At 35.9% G+C, this 19,904-nt stretch overlaps 1 protein-coding gene across 2 annotated transcripts in view; it reads right to left on the reverse strand.

Moving 5' to 3' along the window:
• Positions 1 to 19,904, reverse strand: part of sipa1l3 (signal-induced proliferation-associated 1 like 3) — a 173,462-nt gene that overhangs the window by 36,336 nt on the left and 117,222 nt on the right. For both annotated transcript variants that reach the window (XM_056478864.1, XM_056478863.1), the window contains 3 exons: positions 10,071 to 10,228; positions 9,336 to 9,921; positions 5,907 to 6,181 (listed from right to left, as the gene is read on the reverse strand). In XM_056478864.1, coding sequence (XP_056334839.1) covers positions 5,907 to 6,181; positions 9,336 to 9,921; positions 10,071 to 10,228 — 1,019 coding nt within the window. The remainder of the gene's footprint in view (positions 1 to 5,906; positions 6,182 to 9,335; positions 9,922 to 10,070; positions 10,229 to 19,904) is intronic.

Genomic DNA, 19,904 nt, shown 5'->3' on the forward strand with positions numbered 1-19,904 from the left:
GTCTAAAATTAACACTTGCCAAGCGCCAAATGAGAGTGAAAGGACTTACTAATTGGCAGGTAACTACTTTAAAATGGACAATACTTGAGATTGCAATGTGTTTTTGCATGATTATCAAATTGCAAGGACTGCATTGAAAGTATAAATGTGCAACGTAATATGTAGCACTTATCACATCAGCAGCTCATAATAATATCAGCATTTCAATAGAAACTAACTACATCAGAACAGCAGAGTCACTTGCTGTCTTCAAGAAACGACTAAAAACGCAACTGTTTAGTCTCCACTTTCCTTCCTAATCTGCAACTGCCTCTCTGGCTATACCACTAACTGTGCCCTCTCTCTCTATCTCAAAAAAAAAAAAAAAAAAAAAATTTTTACTAATGCCTAGCTTCTTAGACTTCACACACCTGAAACTTGTCTATAGCACTTGTTCACTGCTGCTCTTATAGTTGTGTAAATTGCTTCCTTGTCCTCATTTGTAAGTCGCTTTGGATAAAAGCGTCTGCTAAATGACTAAATGTAAATGTAAATGTAATGTAAATGTAGCACTTATCACATCAGCAGCTCATAATAATATCAGCATTTCAATAGAGCATTTTCCTTGTGATTGTCCATCAAAACAAAGGCATTTCTCAAAGCAAAGGATTTATCAACCATAAATATCTTCCGATATACAATTTACAATTATCTGCTGTTTTTTCATTTAAAATGGTGATTAATAAAAGGATAGTTCACGCAAAAAACTAATTCTGTCATTGTTTACTTACAGCATGACAAAACCTTTTTGAATACTTTTCTTCCGTTAAACACAAAGATCCCAATTAACAGTCTATCCATTCAAAGTAGTATTTGAAAATAGAATTCGTAATTGTCATAATTGTTCCAAATTTACCCGGATTCTCTATTTTTTTACCGATAGAAATTCAAAGTTCAGATCCCTGCATACTCTAACCACTAATACTATACTAACCTGTTCTTATACTAATACTATACCCTCCCGTTTTTCCTGGGATTCTCCCGTATTTTACAATTCTATCCTGCTATCATCTCATAATGGTATTTCTCCCGTATTTGTAATCTTTCTATGAAGGCAATAAACATTAAAGAGCCGATCCTCCCTATACGCAATCTATAACACCAAACCACCAGGGCACGCCCCTTGCTCTTAAATGTGAATCTGTTCTGTGCTTTCATTCTATTTAGGCATGAAAACACTTTGAAATAAATATAAAAACGGATTCCCTTCCTTTTCATTAGAGACGCCGTCACCCCCTCCTATGCAATCCTCAAAACAGTCAGTTCATGTAGTGCTGCATGATTGTCAGACGCGCACCATAGTGATAAATATATGCTGCTTCCCAAACGGATTCTGCACACGCGATTTAAAGCGCAGCAAAAGGGGACACTCTGGGTTTTGGCTGCGTGTTTGAACAGACATATACACAAAATAATAATAATAATAATAATAATAATAATAATAATAATGATAATAATAATAATAACAACAACATCTAAACATGTCAATCTTGTCAAACTACTTTTGTCTTAAATGAGCATAAAAAGTCAGGATTGCAATCAAATGCTTTCGTTATAGATGTGTGCACCTCTGTTATTTAATGTAATCAAACGAAAAATCTAAATAAAAGATTTAATAACTTGATTCTTTTTCTTTATAATAGCTTTTCAATTTAATAGGTTAAACTGTTTGCTTATTTATTTACAGCCATTTAAAATGTTCAATATTTATTCTATCCTTTAGTAAATAATAATAATAAACATATTACTGACCGTTTCAACTATTTGCATTGATACAGCTCCAAGATTTAGTAATTTGGGTGAAATTTTTTTTGGGGGGGGTTGTATCCTTATACTGCTCACAATACTTTGGATGTGAAGTCGATTAGAACTACAAACGTGAGAAAAAAGTACTAAACTACAAATATGGCAGACATGTGAGACAAATCGTTAAGTGGATAGGCTTTAATAATGATGTTTGAATGACTCTTAATTAATATCTAACCTACTAGAAATGATTTAAAACCACATTTCCTGTATTATATTTAATTTTGCAACAATGTAAAGTTTTATAAATGGGTGTTTCGTCTAACTTCTGCACGCATGAGAAGATTTCTCTGCATGAAAGACTCCATGAATGGCAGCTGAACCCGCTGCTGTGTGTCCAATAAGGGGAGAAATGAATTATGAAAGAAATGTGGATGATTTGTGAAGATGATTGACAGGGCATGTAACTAAGCAACATCTGGTCTATACTGTATATGGGGAAGTATTATGTCCCAGTGCTTGCAGACTCTTCTATCATACACTCAACAGTATGTACTTTTTCTTCATAAAACAGTACATACTTTTAGGATGTAGTATAAGTAGGCAAATTGGGATGCAGCGATAGGATTTTTTTTCCAAGTATGGAAGGCCTCAGTAACCATCATTCTTCAAAATATCTTCTTTTGTGTTGAACAGAGGAAAGAAATTCAACAGCTTAAACCCACATGAGGGAGAGTAAATAATGAGGTAATTTCATTATTTGGGTGAACTATCCCTTTGAATACACCAATTGCTTTAGAAAAATACGTTTGATAAATATCTGATCAAATGTTTGGCCTTCTGTCTGTCATTAGATCAAACATTCACACTAACAGATGTAGCAGAGTTGATGTTCTCTCTGGGTTTTTTGAAACATCATTTGCATCATCACACTAAATGAAGTGAGCAGCCGGCGCTTTTGTCTCTAGACTATGAGACAGGCTGGCGTCTTGATGGTGTTTTATGGTGTTCTTGTTAATGATTTATCAAAGTGGAATGAATTTAATGGAGTCTTACTATCTACTATCTTACATTCTACAATGCTATCTTACATTCTGATACAACTGTTGGGCTAATGGCTCATTGTCTGCAAAGCGATTCAATTAAAAGTAACAAGAGGTTCAGTCTTTATATTTCCTTTCCAGCTAATGTCCTAACAGACATAGTCTTAAGTTGGATGGATATAATTGTAGGGAAAGGCAACAATTCCTTGTATGAGAGAAAATGTGAGATTTCTTATGATAAATCAGGTGAGATTTCTTATGATAAATCATTTCCATAGACACATGTTTTGTTTTTTAAATCATATATATATTGAATGATTTTAAAATAAACAGGTATATATATATATATATATATATATATATATATATATATATATATATATATATATATATATATATATATATATAATAAGATTTCATTCATTCTAATTCAAACTAAAAAAAGGTGTCAAGGTGTAAAAACACTTTTAAAGGTCTTTAAAACACTACACTGCCTGACAAAAGAGTTGTTGTCAACCTCAGATGTAAGAGCAGCAAATAATAACTTGACTTCTATTTGATCATTTGATGTCTGAAGTGGCTGATATGAAAGGCAAAGGCCTCTAGATTACACTTATTGTACCAAAATAAAAATATGATCATCCCTTGATTTTTAATTATTTAATAAGACAGTAAGGTCTGACTTTCCTTAGACAAAAGTCTTGTCACTTAACAGAAATAATGTACAGTATAGAATATAAAGTCATGGTGCAGTGGAAAAAGAATTAATACTGTGTATGACTCTTATGAGCTTGAATTTCTGCATCCGTACATCTCAATAAACTCAATAAACTGATTAATAAAGTCATCTGGAATGGCAAAGAAAGTGTTCTTGCAGGACTCTCAGAGTTCATCAAGATTCATCTTCAATGCCTCCTCCTTCATCTTACCCCAGACATGCTCAATAATGTTCTGTCTGGTGACTGGGCAGGCCAATTCTGGGGTACCTTGACCTTCTTTGCTTTCAGGAACTTTGATGTGGAGGCAGAAGTATGAGAAGGAGCGCTATCCTGCTGAAGAATTTGCCTTCTGTGGTTTGTAATGTAATGAGCAGCACAAATGTCTTGATACCTCGGGTTGTTGATGTTGCCATCCACTCTGCGGATCTCTCGTACACCCCTATACGGAATGTAACCCCAAACCATAATTTTTCCTTTACCAAACTTGACTGATTTTCTGAGAATCTTGGGTCCACGCAGGTTCTAATAGGCCTTCTGCAGTATTTGTGATTATTGGATATAGTTTATTATTCTTATGTCAGGCAGTGTACAAATGAGTGAAGACCTCAGCAGATATTCTAATCAGTCTCTGATTGGCTGTTGTCTTTATAAGTACTTATTTGCAGCTCAGATCAGTAGGCCCCATCTGATTGGTCAAATTTACATAAAAGACCAATGTATATAAAAAAGATCTGACAGGGCTGCTGAACAATTCATATAAAAACATCTTGCTCCATCTAATTTGAATCAGAGAAATTGTTATATGCTCCATACATGACAGCACTGTCTGATTCATAAAGGAGTTTATTCATTATTTTCATTTAACCTGCTCAATCTGTTGTGCATCAGTTTGATTCAACACTGATTGAAATGATTCAGTCAGAGTCTTTGTTTAAAAACTGAATGAATTTGAACTGAATTGGTCGTGACTAATGACAGAAAAGGGGTGACGCGGTGGTGCAGTGGGTAGCATAATCGCCTCACAGCAAGAAGTTTGCTGGTTCGAGCCTCGCCTGGGTCAGTTGGCATTTCTGTGTGGAGTTTGCATGGGATTCCGCCGGGTGCTCCGGGTTCCCGCACAGTCCAATGACATGTGGTATAGGTGAATTGGGTAGGTTAAAATGTCTGTTGTGTATATGTGTGAATGAGTGTGTATGGATGTTTCCCAGTGATGCGTTATAGCTGGAATGGCATCCGCTGCCTAAAACATATGCTGGATAAGTTGGCGGTTCATTCCGCTGTGGCGACCCAAGATTATTAAAGGGACCAAGCCGAAAATAAAATAAATGAATGAATAATGACAGGAAAAGTAAGATACTACTTACTAGAATTTTAAGGATTCTTATTGTAAATGAAAGTCCTTTTAGGTTGATGACTGTCAGATATGAACTAAATCTTTAGTTCAATCTATGGTAAGTTTATGACATCTATGGTAACTCACTGTTTGACAGTGTTTCTCAACCATGTTCCTGGAGGACCACCAACACTGCATGGTTTGGATGTCTCCTTTGTCTGTCACACCCATTACAGGTCTTCCAGTCTCTGCTTATTAGCCGATGATCTGAATCAGGTGTGTTTGGTTAAGGAGACATAGAAATGTGCAGAGCTGGTGGCCCTCCAGGAACGTGGTTGAGAAAAACTGCTGTATGAAATTCTTGAATGTGGACCTGTCGACATTTGTTTATCATAATCTGAAAAGGCTATTTATTTGATTAAGGGTTTTAATTGAGTGAAATAAAAAGGGCTATCTAGGACTTTTACTACAGTAACATTACAGTAAGGTATTTGTACTTTTAATTGCTTGATTTTATGTACTTCATCCACCACAGACACTGATTTACATTTCAAGTTTCACTGATACATTATGTTATGGGTGCTAACTGCCGAACATCTGATTTACTCTGAATACAGATGCTGTTATGTTTAAGTAAATAAAAATTAAACACTGAGAACTAAAAATCAATTGTTTAAAATCATTCAAGTTTTTTTTTTCCTTACTGACATGTGGATATAATAAAACAGTAAAAGAACTGGCTAAGCTTGCTGATTATCTAAGAAGTTTCTCTATAAACTGACTTTGGTCATGTGATTTGAGCATAAACCCTATTGTAATTCCTCAGCACCACAACAGAAACTCTATATACCACATGTGCTGCTTAAGATGTGGCTTCTGTGATGCAATAAATAACTCTACACATCTTGTGAGGTTTATGGTTTCAGGAGGTCACTGATTTCTCAAACAGCAGTTGTTTACACCAACACTTTCGCTGAAACAATGAAGTCAACCCCCCAAAATACGGGCAAATTTCCAGATACTAACCTGCGAGCTCCTCCTTCTTCGAAAGGTGGGATAATGACCACTTTAACAGTGACCGATGTCCGCAGTAGGTCGATCATCTGCTCATGGGAGAGCGTCACCGCGGCAACCTTGCAGATTTCTACCAATCGGCTTCCCTGTCGAAGTCCAGCCTGCCAAGCGAAACCATATTCCTCCACTTCAGACACCGTTCCGTCCAAACGCACGTGGAACCCAAGCTGACCTAATCCATTGCGTCGCAACGTCATGTCAACTGTCTCACAACCTACAGTCAAAGCCTGCGAGGAAAAAACAGAAATAAAGCTTAGAATCTGTAAATATAACATAACGCAAACCAATTCTTTATCCTCATTCTGAGGGTAATTGTTACTCAGAAGGGATTTACACCATTTACAGGGGGTAGTTTGTGTTTTTATTGCTATGTGAATACAGAATGCCTGTATTTTCCTTTCACCACCCTAGTAAAAAGCCCAGCTGAATTACCTACTTTTTTAGACAAACACCAAGGATGTGTGGTGATTTATTTACTAAAATTCACTTTAGTTTCTAAAAGAAGTTCATTAAAAATGTTCAGTAAATCCTTTTTGACCACAGTATGGTAACACTTTCCAGTTTGGCTGTAATTTCCATTAGAAAAGTTGCATCTTATGCATTAAAAATGGACACTTAAATTAAGGGCAAAGAAAGTTTTTACCAAAATAATTTAGCATTGTCTTCAATGAGAGACTGGATGCTACTGAGAAGATGACGCCAGAGAAGAAAAACATGAGAACATGTAAAATGACACACTGCCATTTGATTAGTTTTAGCACATACAAATATGAAAATTATGTTAATAATTGCTCACCCTCACTTTTCATTCATCTTTGGAACACAAATTAAGATATTTTAGGTGAAATCTAAGCGCTCACAATCTTACTGGTTGGTGCAAGGTTTCCGATTTGTTTCAGAAAATCCAGAAACCTATCAAACTGTCACGTCTGCTGCCATCTTGTGGTCTTTTGGGCTAGTTATGTTTTGGTTTTTGTTCATGTTTTGTAGTTGTTCACATGATCCCTACTTGTTTCCAGCTGTCCGTCATTGTCTAACTCAGGGGTTTTCAAACTGTGGGGCGTGCCAGCACCTATTAAGGGGGCGCGAGACATGGAGGCGTGCACTAGGGTAAATTATGATGACTATTTTTATGCGTTCACTATAGAGTATAATATGTTTAACCACAGCTAACACAGCTCCACAGCTAACTATCAGCCATCTGTAGGATTAATCCTTAAGTAAAATATATACAAATAAAATGGACCAGGTGCTTTTTAAAATGAATGATGGTGAATGAATGAAAGTCAAACCGGTGAGCCATCTGACAAAAAAGTGCCCTTCTGAATCAAATCAGCAGGATGTCCTTCTGGATCTTTCACTGACTACTGACTATGTTTACATGGACATCATTTATTTGCCTTAACAAGACAATAATATAATTTAAGGTGTTAAGTGAAGTGCTTTTTCAATGTTGCGTTACCAGGCTATTCACGTTTCCAGCAGAGGCTCATGTAATTTTGTGCTTCATCTTTAACTTTTCGATTTTACTGCAGTTCGTTTCAAGTTTCATTGTCACTCATGAACATTTCATTTACGTCCCCGTGACAAACTGGGGTATTAGACGCGAATATAAAGTAAGGACTGGAGGAAGAGTGTTTTTTTAAATGGAAAAACCGAATGGGAAAAAAAACCTCTGCATTTCATGATATGTGTGTAGGGCGCACCTCTGACGTATTATGTTGGATAATACTTGTCCATTGTCTTGCGGTGGGTACAGTATATCTCACTGCACAGTGCTTATAAACATAAGCAATATACTGACACTGAAGATAAGAAACAGTTGAATAAACTCATTAATTTTGTTTTATGTATCGACAAAAGTATTCTTAGAGCTAGATAATATTCAGATTGAACCACTGAAGTCATACAGTCTGTTTTGTAGATGCTTTTTGGTATTTTTCTGGATTTTCAACAAGTCTGGAACTTTACTGTCTATGGAGGATAATGGAGCTCTTAGATTTCATCTAAAATATCTTAATTTGTGTTTGAAGATGAACAATGGTCTCAGGGGTTTGGAATGACATTTATAAATGTGCCAAACGAAGGTTTTGTTTCTATTTTCCTGTGATAAGAGTACAGCTTACATGTGGACCCACATGTGTGGATGACAGTGGTCTGCTAACATGCGACCAAAATATGTTTGTAAGGAACATTTTTTACCAGAGAGCTTTTCGAATCAGGAAATGGTGAAATCCAGATTTGTCACTCGTCTCCTTTTTAAAAAAAAAGACGCAGTTCCAGTTCCTGCTGATTGTCCTGTCTCTACGGATTTGGTAAGTGTGCGTTAAATGTTCTTTATGTTTCTCCAGATGGCAAAGTTAGTTAGTATCGTCAGTAGTACTCTAAGTTTTTAAAAGCATACCTTAGTCAAAATGATTTAGTTACTAAGTTTACAGTAATATCACTACAATACGATGGAATGAAAGATCCACTGTAAATGCTGCTCTCCAAATGTAAACATGTAAACACCTAAATCAAACTATTACCGTTGTGTAGGATTTTTGTTGCATATAATTTTCGCAGCATTTCGTGACAGGATAGTCTACACACACACACGGCTGTTTGACGCTATTCTCTGCGATTATCGTGCCAGTGAAGAGCTACAAACATTTATTTTTCTCTCCCATTCAGAGTTCACCATAAAATTCCATTAAAACAACAGTCTTCACGCAGTTCCTTGCATCCAATACCTCGTTTGTCGCGGGGGGCATGCATGAAATGTTCCTGAATGAAAATGAAAGTGGCAAACTGCAGTTAAAGTCGACAAATTAAAAATTAAACACCCAAAATTACATGAAACTAGGGAGGAATTGTGAATAGCGTGGTGACGCAACAAAGTTAATCGATCTAACATGTAAAACGGGATCATGAAAGAAACATTCAAAAAGCAACTCATGTAAACACCTTAATCATATTATTGTCTTATTCAGATTAAGACAAATAATTCCATTACTGATGTCCATGTAAACAAAGTCACTGTCTATCTTCCCTGCGTCTGTGTTTGTGTTGCCTCTGTGAAAGGCAGCGTGTGTATGTAATGAAACTCCCCTTTTCATGCAAACCCTTCCCTCTTTCATCACTCGACACTCCCACCTAAACAAAGCTGGAATCTCCCACTTTTCTGACTTTTTCTTAAACTAGGGTGTGAAAATATCATGTTGAGTTTGGGGGGGTAGGGGTAGGGGGGGAGATTGGTCATGGCCCTTTAATGTTTAACTAAATACTAACTAAATACTTTAATGTTTAACTAACTACTAAATACTAAAAGCATTCGTTTAGTTACAGATGACCTATGGAAATTAAATTTTTTTTTTAGAGAGATCTTATATGACTCAGTACCTTAAGTCTCTGCAGCACCTCTCTGATATCTTGCGCACTGCCCTCGGGTACCCGTAAGGCCACATGGTCTCCTCTGCCGTAGAAAACCTTCAGTGCAAGTCTTTCTGCCGTCCAACCAATCACATCAGCACAGAAACAGTTAAACACCACCTCTTTGGTGGAGCAGTCCGCCAGCACAACATACTCATTGGAGATAGCTAGAGCACAGGGAAGCTCAGCACCTCCCCCGCTAAAGTCCTGTGCAAGTACGCGCCAAACAAGAGCTCCCGTGGCACCCATTTCTGCTCCTTCTCGAGCTCGGACACGTTCCTTGCGTTTGGAGGCCAGAGAGATGAGATTGTTCAGTTTGCCAGCAGTGTCGAGCGGCGTAGTGGACACACAGTTTTCCGCCAGGTCTCGCAGGTATCCTTGGCGTGTTCGGGTTGCCATGGTGTGGAACTTCTCCGATTTGTGAGCCGCATTTTCAGCATTAATGATCTTGGCCAGGAGAAAAGAGCGGAAGGCAGCAGGGTCACGAAACATCATGCCATTTGAAGGTAGTGGCGGACCAAACGGAGGGACGTCCTTCATGCGGGTCACTGCCACACTATAGGAAATAAGAAAGAGATGATTACTTACTCCAACCAATCAGAGCAGAGCTTTTACTCGCTGAGCTGTGCTTTCATTACATATCTCAGTTATCATCGGCTACAGGCCAAACATGCAAAAAAGGGTTGCTATGGAAACAAGGCCAACCTGTAGCAGGTGTTGTCAGAGCAAGGGTTGTGCACACGGACAATGACAAACACGTGCTGGAAGTGAGAGCGGATATTCTGTGGGGTGAATGGAAGGGCTCCCGGCTCCTGGAATATTATTGTGACTATATCATTTCCTATGTGCCTCTTCCTCAGGAGCTGTGAGAGAAATGGAAGGGAGAACAAGTGAGACATTCTATGAAGTGAAAACATTTTGGTGTTGTTGAGAAAATGCTGCCACAATGCTAGTGTGTTGCTTCTGTTTGCCAGTAGGTTGCTTTGTGGTTGCTAAGGTGCTCTGAGTGTTTCTAAGTGCATTGCTAAGCAGTTCGATGAGGTTTTTAGGTTAGTGCTAGGTGGTTTCTTGTCTCAGAGATTTACACATTTATATTTAACAACCATGCTATAGTAAAAAAACAACTCCTAACTACATAATATTCAGTTGACTTGCTGTATACAGTTAAAAATCTACAAAAGATTGAGACATTTCATGTGATTTACAACAATAAAATACCGTAAAATACAGTCAATTTAGTATGTGTGTTAGAGCTGCACAATATATCATTTCAGCATCGATATCGCAATGTGATCATTCGCAATAGTCACATCGCAGGATATGCAATGTTGAGTCTAGATTATAATTGATCATTCGCAAGTGTTTCTGAGGCCTGAGACTGATTTAAAATCAGCTAAAATTGTGCTGTTAGTAACTTTGAAAAATGTATAATTTTATTGAACTGTTTATACAACGAAGCCTATGCAGTATTTATTTTGAGAATTATTATTATTATTTTTTTTTTTACCTTTAATTTGGATAGGATAGTGGATGTTACAGACAGGAAAGTATTGAGAGCAGAGAGAAGGGAGGGGTCGGCAAAGGACCTCGAGCCGGGAATCGAATTTGTAGTGAGAACCATGGTGCTATATGTTGGCGCACTTAACCATGAGGCTATTGGCGCCGAAGACTATGCAGTATTATTTTACATTTGATTATTTAATTAGACTCAGCGGAAAACAATAAAACGTTGTTTATTTAATTAGTCTGTTTTTATTTATTGAATTGATCTAAGCTTGTAGATTGTTTATTATATTTCATGCCAATGCAGGCCTATACAGAATCATCCCAATTCTTTCCAAATAATTATTCAAGTCATCTAATGAAATTGTATTCAAATCAAAACATATAAAAAAATATCAATGTTAGATTTCTCCAATATCATGCCGCCTTAATGTGTACTTCTATAAACAGCAGCAAATTTTCCACTGAAGACTGAGTGCTTATGAATTCTGACAATGATTTAGTTTAGCTAATTATTATTTTATTTCAGATGACTATTTTTTCAGTGACTGTGGTTAGTTTTGCTGAGTTTTTCCTTTCAATTTGAATCTATTTTATTGCAGTTAAGGAAAATGTTTTTGACCAATAGTTTTCATCTTAGTTTACTGAATTAACCTTGCTAACTACATGTAACGTGATGTTCCAACACATGATGAAAAATATTTTTGGTAACATTTAAATTTAAGTCACAATTCATGCTATTAACTACTGGCTTATTACCTGACTACTATTAATTAAGATATTAACTGTTCATTAGTAGTTATGAAGTATGATCTTATTCTGCATCCCTAATCCTACCCAAAACCCAACTTCTACCTTACTAACTATTAATACACAGCTAATTAGTAGTTTATTAAGCTAGTAGTGTTAGTTAATGCTTTGCTAATGCGGTTACATGACCTAAATAAATTGTTGCCTATTTTTTTCCATGTTAATTAAACATATTGTTCTAACCATCTGCAACATCACGACTCAACAACACCACAAACTACAGCCATTGATCACCTTATAAGCTGATTATGCTCATTATTCTGAGTTAAATGAGCTTGAACACCACTTTACATGACATTTATAGCATACCGAAAGCAGCAGTAGATAGTTTACCGTACCTTAGATCTTGAAAATAATTAGCAAACATACAGTGGTTTAAACATGAATGTTAGAACTGCGACTCAGTGTAAACTAACAACAACAGTCACTCCTGTAGCAAACTAGCCCATTTAATTATACGTGTTTATAATTTAATAATAACTTGTTATTATCAATTATTAATATTCATAATTATTTGGGCTAATTGGCTAAACTCAACATGCATTTTTAATACTGTTAATGAGGTTTAATATTTATTGATCACATTATAACCCTGTTCATTTAGTTGGGAGTGCAGTGAACTACTCTATGCTTGTGAATAACTGTGGAATATGATTATTTTGTCATGTCGTGCCTGGTGTAGACATCCAAACTGCTGGAACATGTAAGGTCTTTATGATACTGAGATGCTAGATACAGCTCAGGTATGTCCTTTAGCACAAGTACTGTTTTGTTTATTGCACATAATGTACCAAAAAAACGAAAGAGAGACTCCAAGAGAGGATGAGTAGGAAAAGCAAGAGAGAGAAAGGATGGAACTTTCAGTTGAAGGATACAAAAAAAGCAGGAACTGGCAGAAATATCCTCATAGATGCACAATGACTCCTCTGGTGAGAGACACAGAGGTGTGAAAAAGCCTGTTAGCGGCACAGATCTGTGTGAGAGCCGCTAAAACACAAGCAGAGAAACGTACTTATGTCGTAAAAAGCTCAAGTTGTACTAAGATTACATATCCTGAAGGAAGTTCTGGTGAGTAAAGCAGCAATGCAATCTCAGGATTTGGGTTGAGTTCTTTGTAAATGAAATGCCTGAGCTACTCTGCCATGGTCAGAATGATTCATTCGACTGAGCTCTCTAAAGATATACAGTTGAAGTCAGAATTATTAGCCCCCCTTTGAATTTTTTTCTTTTTTAAGTATTTCCCAAATGAGGTTTAACAGAGCAAGAAAATGTTCACAGTATGTCTGATAAAAAATTTTCTTCTGGAGAAAGTCTTTGTTTTATTTCAGCTAGAATAAAAGCCGTTTTCAATTTTTTGAAAACCATTTTAAGGTCAAAATTATTAGCCCCTTTAAGCAATTTTTTTTCTATAGTCTATAGAACAAACCATTAATAGAGAATAACTTGCCTAATTACCCTAACCTGCCTAGTTAACCTAATTAAGCTAGTTAAGCCTTTAAATGTCACTTTCAGCTGTATAGAAGTGTCTTGAAAAATATCTAGTCAAATATTATTTACTGTCATCATGGCAAAGATCAAATAAATCAGTTATTAGAAATGAGTTATTAAAACAATTATATTTAGAAACGTGTTGAAAAAATCTTCTCTCCGTTAAACAGAAATTGGGGAAAAGGAAAAAAAATAAACAGAGGGGCTAATAATTCAGGGGGGCTATTAATTCTGACTTCAACTGTATTTTCGCTACAGAAAGGGTTTTTTGCATACTTAGTTTAGTTTTAAAAATATATTTTGAATACTCCAGCAGCACTGTAGGGTTATTGAACATCCCAATGCTGCCAACTTTGCAGTGTTTAGATGAATATGTAAATATGCGCTGCCAGCTTTCCTCCAAATAACAAAAACATGCAAGTAAAATGAAAGCAGCAAGAAAACAGCAGTAAAATTTGACATCGGCCTACATTTTCACTTTTGTTTTGTGTGTGTTTTGCTAGTTTTGTGCTTTGACAGTCAGCTCAGAACTGCAGCTTGTTTTTTTCTTTAAACAGTTGGATTATATTTACATCGCATAATTGACCTGACAATTGTCCAGACATTGTATCCTACCAGTTAGATTATGCTAAAAACTCTGTAAATTGCTAGTTTTCTAGAGTGAAAGAATGAATCATTCTAAAATGATTTTGCTGGAGCGGTTCAAGTTGATATGGCTGTCATCTGCTGTTAAAAACTATGTTCAAATTCTATCCAATAGAGAATAGCAATAAGATTTAGAAAATCCATAGAATTCTTAATTTTTCACCTCAGCTCCTTTTTTTGTCCGCAGACTTCTGATGTGACAGACTGAAGTGAGGAAATAAACCAAAGCCGATTTCCATATTAAAGAAGGCGGAGTCTCAGAGCCACACCAATATATAAAGGCATGGCCACAAGCTTATGGTATAGTGTATTCAGTGGAATTCATCCCAAACATAATAATCAATTTCATGCAAAAAAAATCATCAATAATCAAATTCAAAATAGCAATAGTCAATATGCATTTTATGTTTATTATGACATCATGTGATTCTAGAAAGCTGTCTTACTATTAGGGTATATGCAGAAGGACTTTCAGTAACCTAGGTCAAGCCCTTCCGATGAACTGTATGCAGTTACAAAATCGAACAGTTTAAGGTCTGTTTCCTCTAAAGATGAATGATCTTTACAGCCTGATGGATATACGATATAAAGTAGGTCTCAGAATGTACAAGAAGCACTGCATTAAATGACATGTTTAGGTGCCATGTCTTTAAAATATGAAAATGTATTTTACCCCAGTATTTTCAATGGAGTTCCTGCACTAGCCTGCTGATGCTGACGACGCGTACATGTAAAAGGCTTTTCATCTCACTTTACACTTGAACAACTAAATTAATAAACTAATTAAACATCGATGCTGTAAAATAGAATTAAAAAAAAAAAAAAAGTCGCATTAACCGTTCGCTGGAAGTTTATCGGTATGGGAAGAAACACTATGCCTATAACTCCATTGTACAAACTGTAAAAAAAATTTATGACAAAAAGTTAAGACAGCAAATATTCTTTAATGTTGCTTTAACTTATTTTAACGAGTTAATCAGGTTACAACTAAATCTTTTAAATCATGCAAAATTTAACTTAATATTTTAGTCACTTTGATTGATGTAAGTTGACATATTTAGATTTCAATTTAGATTCAACTAATAAAAAATGCAAGGCAGCAAGAATTGTTTTACAGTGTAACTTACTAATTGTGTGTGTGTGTGTGTGTGTGTTTTAAATATTTTTTATCAGCATGGATAGTAGATCTATAAAAGATGTCTATTCTGAGCAAGAAATCGTGAGAAAAAAGTATCAAAAAATGCCAAATCAGCATATTAGAATGATTCCTAAAAACGTTTGTAATTATGCAGAAAATTCTAATTTAAAGTCACAGGAGGGGAAAAAATCTACAAGCAAAGCTATTAAAAGTAGCTAAATATAAACTTATTTAAATGGTAAATCAGTCAATTTTAGTGCATCAAAGCAGCTGCAGGATCATTCTAAAGCAAGTAAAAAATGTTCAAATTAAAATACATCATTCAGTTTCAGCAAAACACTGCATAGTGTTAGCAGATTATTATGAACCACACTCTGAATGCTTGAGGAATATCAATACAGTACTGACTGGCCAACGATACAAAAAGGCATCTGAAGTCAGTCAGAAGCGTCGTTTGTTCTCTGCTGTCATGTTTGTATGGATTTGATTTTGTCTATTGCCAACTATAAGCAGATCTGTGTGTTCTGTTCAGTGCATGGACTCGTTTGAACTTAATTAGGAGTGCTGACAGCAGAGATGCCGAGAACCCATGTTTAAAACTGCTGTTAATCAACATTTATAAATAGACTGTGAAATCAAGAGTTTCTCTGTGTGTTGAAGAGACTGGCCTCCAGTCTGAGTCAGAGCAAACAGACACTGCCCACCCGCTCACAAGTGTGAGGGCATCAATTATATAAGCTATCTTAACATTTCAAAAACACACAACAGAAAAACCATGGAAACACTGCTCTTTCGTGAATGCGGACACAGACCTCCCATCCCCTGTAATAAGTCCTGAGGGAGGTGGGCAATCCTGTACCCTGAGGTTTTCCTGACATCCTTTTCTACCGCTCCCTAATCACTACAACACACTCCCATGTGAGTCGCTGTTTTTTTGTTTGTGTGTGTGTGTGCTTTAAAAAAAAGATGTAACAGACAAACGCTGCCCTCTGTAGTCCATTTTAGACAGAGCAGTTAAGATTGACGGAATCCAAAAATTAATGAACACTTCATTTTATTGCGATGAAAGAGAATATTTTTAATAACATTAATAAATTTCATTTGTAAAATTGGTCTTATTAAATCAAGATCAAAAAGAATTAAATATGCTAGGCGTGTAATTGTATTAAACTGGAAGAGCCCCTAGCCCCCCTAGTGTGTGCGGTGGCTGAAAGATGTTTTGTATTTTGTGAAACTAGAGAAGATTAGATCCTACCTTCATAAATATAACAGAACGTTTGTTAAAATATGGAAGCCCTTTTTTTTCTTATGTTCAAACTCTCCAGCTGGATCTAGACTGATCACCATTGCCAGCTCTTGACAATAATAACACATCAGCTTGTAATCTTTCATTACTTGAATTGTAAGATTGAGATTGTTGCATAAATGTAAACATTTATTGAGTTGTGTAATTGGGTTTTATCCTATTTTATTTATTTTGACTTTTTAAATTATTATTATAAGGGTTGTTTGATCTGTTTTTAATATGTCAAATGTTTAATCGTTAAATATATATTTTTAATAAATCATTAAAAAATAATTAAATAAGTAAAAATAAACATTAATTTTTTCAACTATTTTTAAACTTATAAAGTAACCAAAAAATCCAAAACATTTCCTTTTTTCCCCTTAGCTATCGAATACAGTGGGGGAAATAAATAAGTATTGAACACGTCATGTTTTTCTGGGAATAATATTTCTAAAGGACCTGTTGTCATGGAGTTGAACCACATTTTGGTAAAAACCCAAACAATACAAACATAAAAATAAAACAAAACAAACAAAATCTGAAAATTTTGTTGTGTAATAACAATGAAATGACACGAGTAGAAAGGGCAGCACTACTGAAACATATTTAATACATTATATTAAAGGATTTTTGGTGATGGCAGCTTAAAGACACCTCTCATATGGATAATGAAGTTACATGCATGGCTCAGTTGTGAGTTTTTCAACAGAGTGTAAAAATCTGGATGGTCTTGTGGGTTTTGTCTATCAAATCTGATCTTTTTTTTGTATTCTATATTGGATTTAAGTCAGGTGATTGGCTGGGCCATTCTACAGCTTGATTTTCTTTCTCTGAAAGAATTTGAGAGTTTCCTTGGCTCTGTTTGGATCATTGTCTTCCTGAAATGTCCACCTTGGTTTCATCTTCATCATCATGTTAATGTAGATGGTTGACTGAAACAGCTAATATTCATTTAATATGACAAAGGGCAGAGGGTTGCTGAATAACTACAGAGAGATTTCAGCTACACCTCCCTTTCTTCATGTGTTAAATGCTTTTTCCTATGTCATTTCATTTTACTACACATTCATTCATTTGTAAACTAATTTGTATTGTTTTCTTTGCATATATGGATTTATTTGGCTGTTACCCACATCTGGGGAAAATTTCAAGTCAGCAGCACCTTTAGAAATATGTTTTCTGAGAAAAATGGTGACATGTTGAATACTTATTTCCACCACTATGTGTTTGCACAAATATATATTTGTATTATTATTTTACTACATTACATTATTTGTATATTTTATATATAAAATATCCAAATATCCATCATAGCAATGCCCCAGAACCAACAGTAGCTTCAAATCTCTATATTATTAAAAAATAACCAATAAAGTAATAAGCAATAATTAGTTTAATTTGCGATACGCCAAATAATAAAACAGCAGAATAAACAAACAAATAAACTAATTAAAAACATTTTGTAATAGAACAAAAACAACTAGAAATTAAATGTAGCTTGGGGGGGGGGATCTTCAATGTTTTTGCCACACCCACTTCCGAAACCCATATTACACATACTTTTTTGCCAGTTCTGGTGTGTGTACAAATTTTTGTGAGTTTTTGAGCATGTTTAGACCTTTAAAAAATGCAATTCATTCCAGAATGGAATAATAATAATAATAATAATAATAACTGGAAAAGTAAAGTTCGTAGACAAACTTTATGATGGCTTGAGAAAGCCTCGTCTGAAAGTTTGAAGTAGTTTTAAAGTTTAAATAACTAAAGTAGTTTTAATAGTTTAAAACAGTTACATATAGGTACATATAGGTTAGCATGTTTCTATTATGGATTGGCATGTTTCTTGCCAGGCTGTTGATAGGGGTTCTGAGAGGTTGCTAAGGTGTTGCTAAGTGGTTGCTAGGGTGTTCTGAATAGTTGTTAGGGTGTTCTGAGTGGTTGCTAACGTGGTGCTAGGCAGCAGCTAGGGTGTTCTGAGTAGTTGCTAGATGGCTACTAAGGCCTTGCTAGAGTTTTTTGAATGGTTGTTAAGGGGTTGCTAGGCGATTGTTAAGGTGTTTTGAGTGGTTGCTAGGCAGTTGATAAGGTGTTGCTATGTGGTGTTTTATGCGGTGGCTAAGATGTTGCTAGGTGGTTGCTAGGGTGTTCAGAGTGGTTGCTAAGGCATTACTAGGCGGTTGGTAAGGTGTTCTAGGTGGTTGCTAGGGTGTTCTGAATGGTTGCTAAGGTGTTGCTAGGGTGTTTTGACTGGTTGCTAGGCGGTTGCTAAGGTGTTGTTAAGGTGTTGCTAGGTGGTTGCTAAGGTGTTGCTAGGCAGTTGCTAAGGTGTTCTAGGTCGTTGGTAAGGTGTTGCAAAGGTTACTAGGTGGTTGTTAAGGCCTTGCTAGGTGGTTGCTAGAGTGTTCTGAGTAGTTGCTAAGGTGAGGCTAGGTGGTTGCTAAGGTGTTGCTAGGCGGTTGCTAAGGTGTTCTAGGTTGTTGCTAAGGTGTTGCTAGGTGGCTGCTAGGTTGTTCTGAGTGGTTGTTAGGCGTTTGTTAAGGTGTTGCTAGGCAGTTGCTAAGGTGTTCCTAGGTGGTTGCTAAGGTGTTCTGAGTAGTTTCTAGGCAGTTGCTAACATAAATTAGCATGTTTATAGCATGGTTTTAGTATGAATTAGCATGTTGCTAGTATGTTTATAGTATGAATTAGCACAACGCTAGTATAATTAGTATGTTTGTTAACGTGTTTTAGTATAGATTGGTATATTGTTAGTACGTATCTAGTATGGATTGGTATGTCGTTAGTATGAATTGGTATGTTTTTAGTACTGCATGTCCAATGTAAAGTCAATGGCAGTTTTTTTTATAATGGAAGTCTATAGGACAGTTGCTAAGGTGCTGTAAGTGATTGCTAGGGTGTGGCTACTAAGTTGAAAGGTGATCAGTGATTGGCAGATTGGTAGTCTGAGTTAAATGAGCCCAATCTTATGTCTGTTTGACAGGCTGGCACAAAGTCATGAGGTCATAATGTTTGGTCCAATGTTAAGTCAATGGGACTTTTCCGGGACAGTTTTTGGAAAACAGAAAGTTGGATCAGTTGGAAAAGATAAAACAACTTAATTTACTATAGTTTGGAGGTTGTAGTATGAAATGTCTAGGAGATGCGTTCTCAAAATAGTCGAAGAAGAAGAAGAAGAAGAAGACGGAAGAATAATAAGTTTTAGTAGTATAACAGTATGTTTGCTTTCTCAAGCCACCATAATAAATGGAACAATTCCGATAGGGCCTACACACCGTAGGTGCTCAGTCCCTAAAAATGAACAAATAAAAATATTTGTAGTTATTATGTAGTTTTATAACTATTTAAACTGTTTTGTAACATAAACGAGTTTTTTATTTTGATATGTTCTAGTTCCTCTTCTCACACATTAGATAAAATTAATAACCCTGGTCTCTACCAACAGCATTTTACTCAGAAACATCTCCCTAGATTTTCCACCTAAAGCTGTTGATGCATATTTATGTGTATGACGCTTCCCGAGGGCAAAAGATGCCATATTATTGGATTGCAATCAGCATGGAAATCACCAGACAACCACACCCAGTGCAAATAAAAAACAGCAGGAGAACTTGACAATAACCAACTGAAAGAGAAAGAGCGAGAATAATTCCTTCATAACCACACATAA

Source organism: Danio aesculapii, chromosome 18, assembly GCF_903798145.1.
Source record: "Danio aesculapii chromosome 18, fDanAes4.1, whole genome shotgun sequence".
Taxonomy (NCBI): domain Eukaryota; kingdom Metazoa; phylum Chordata; class Actinopteri; order Cypriniformes; family Danionidae; genus Danio; species Danio aesculapii.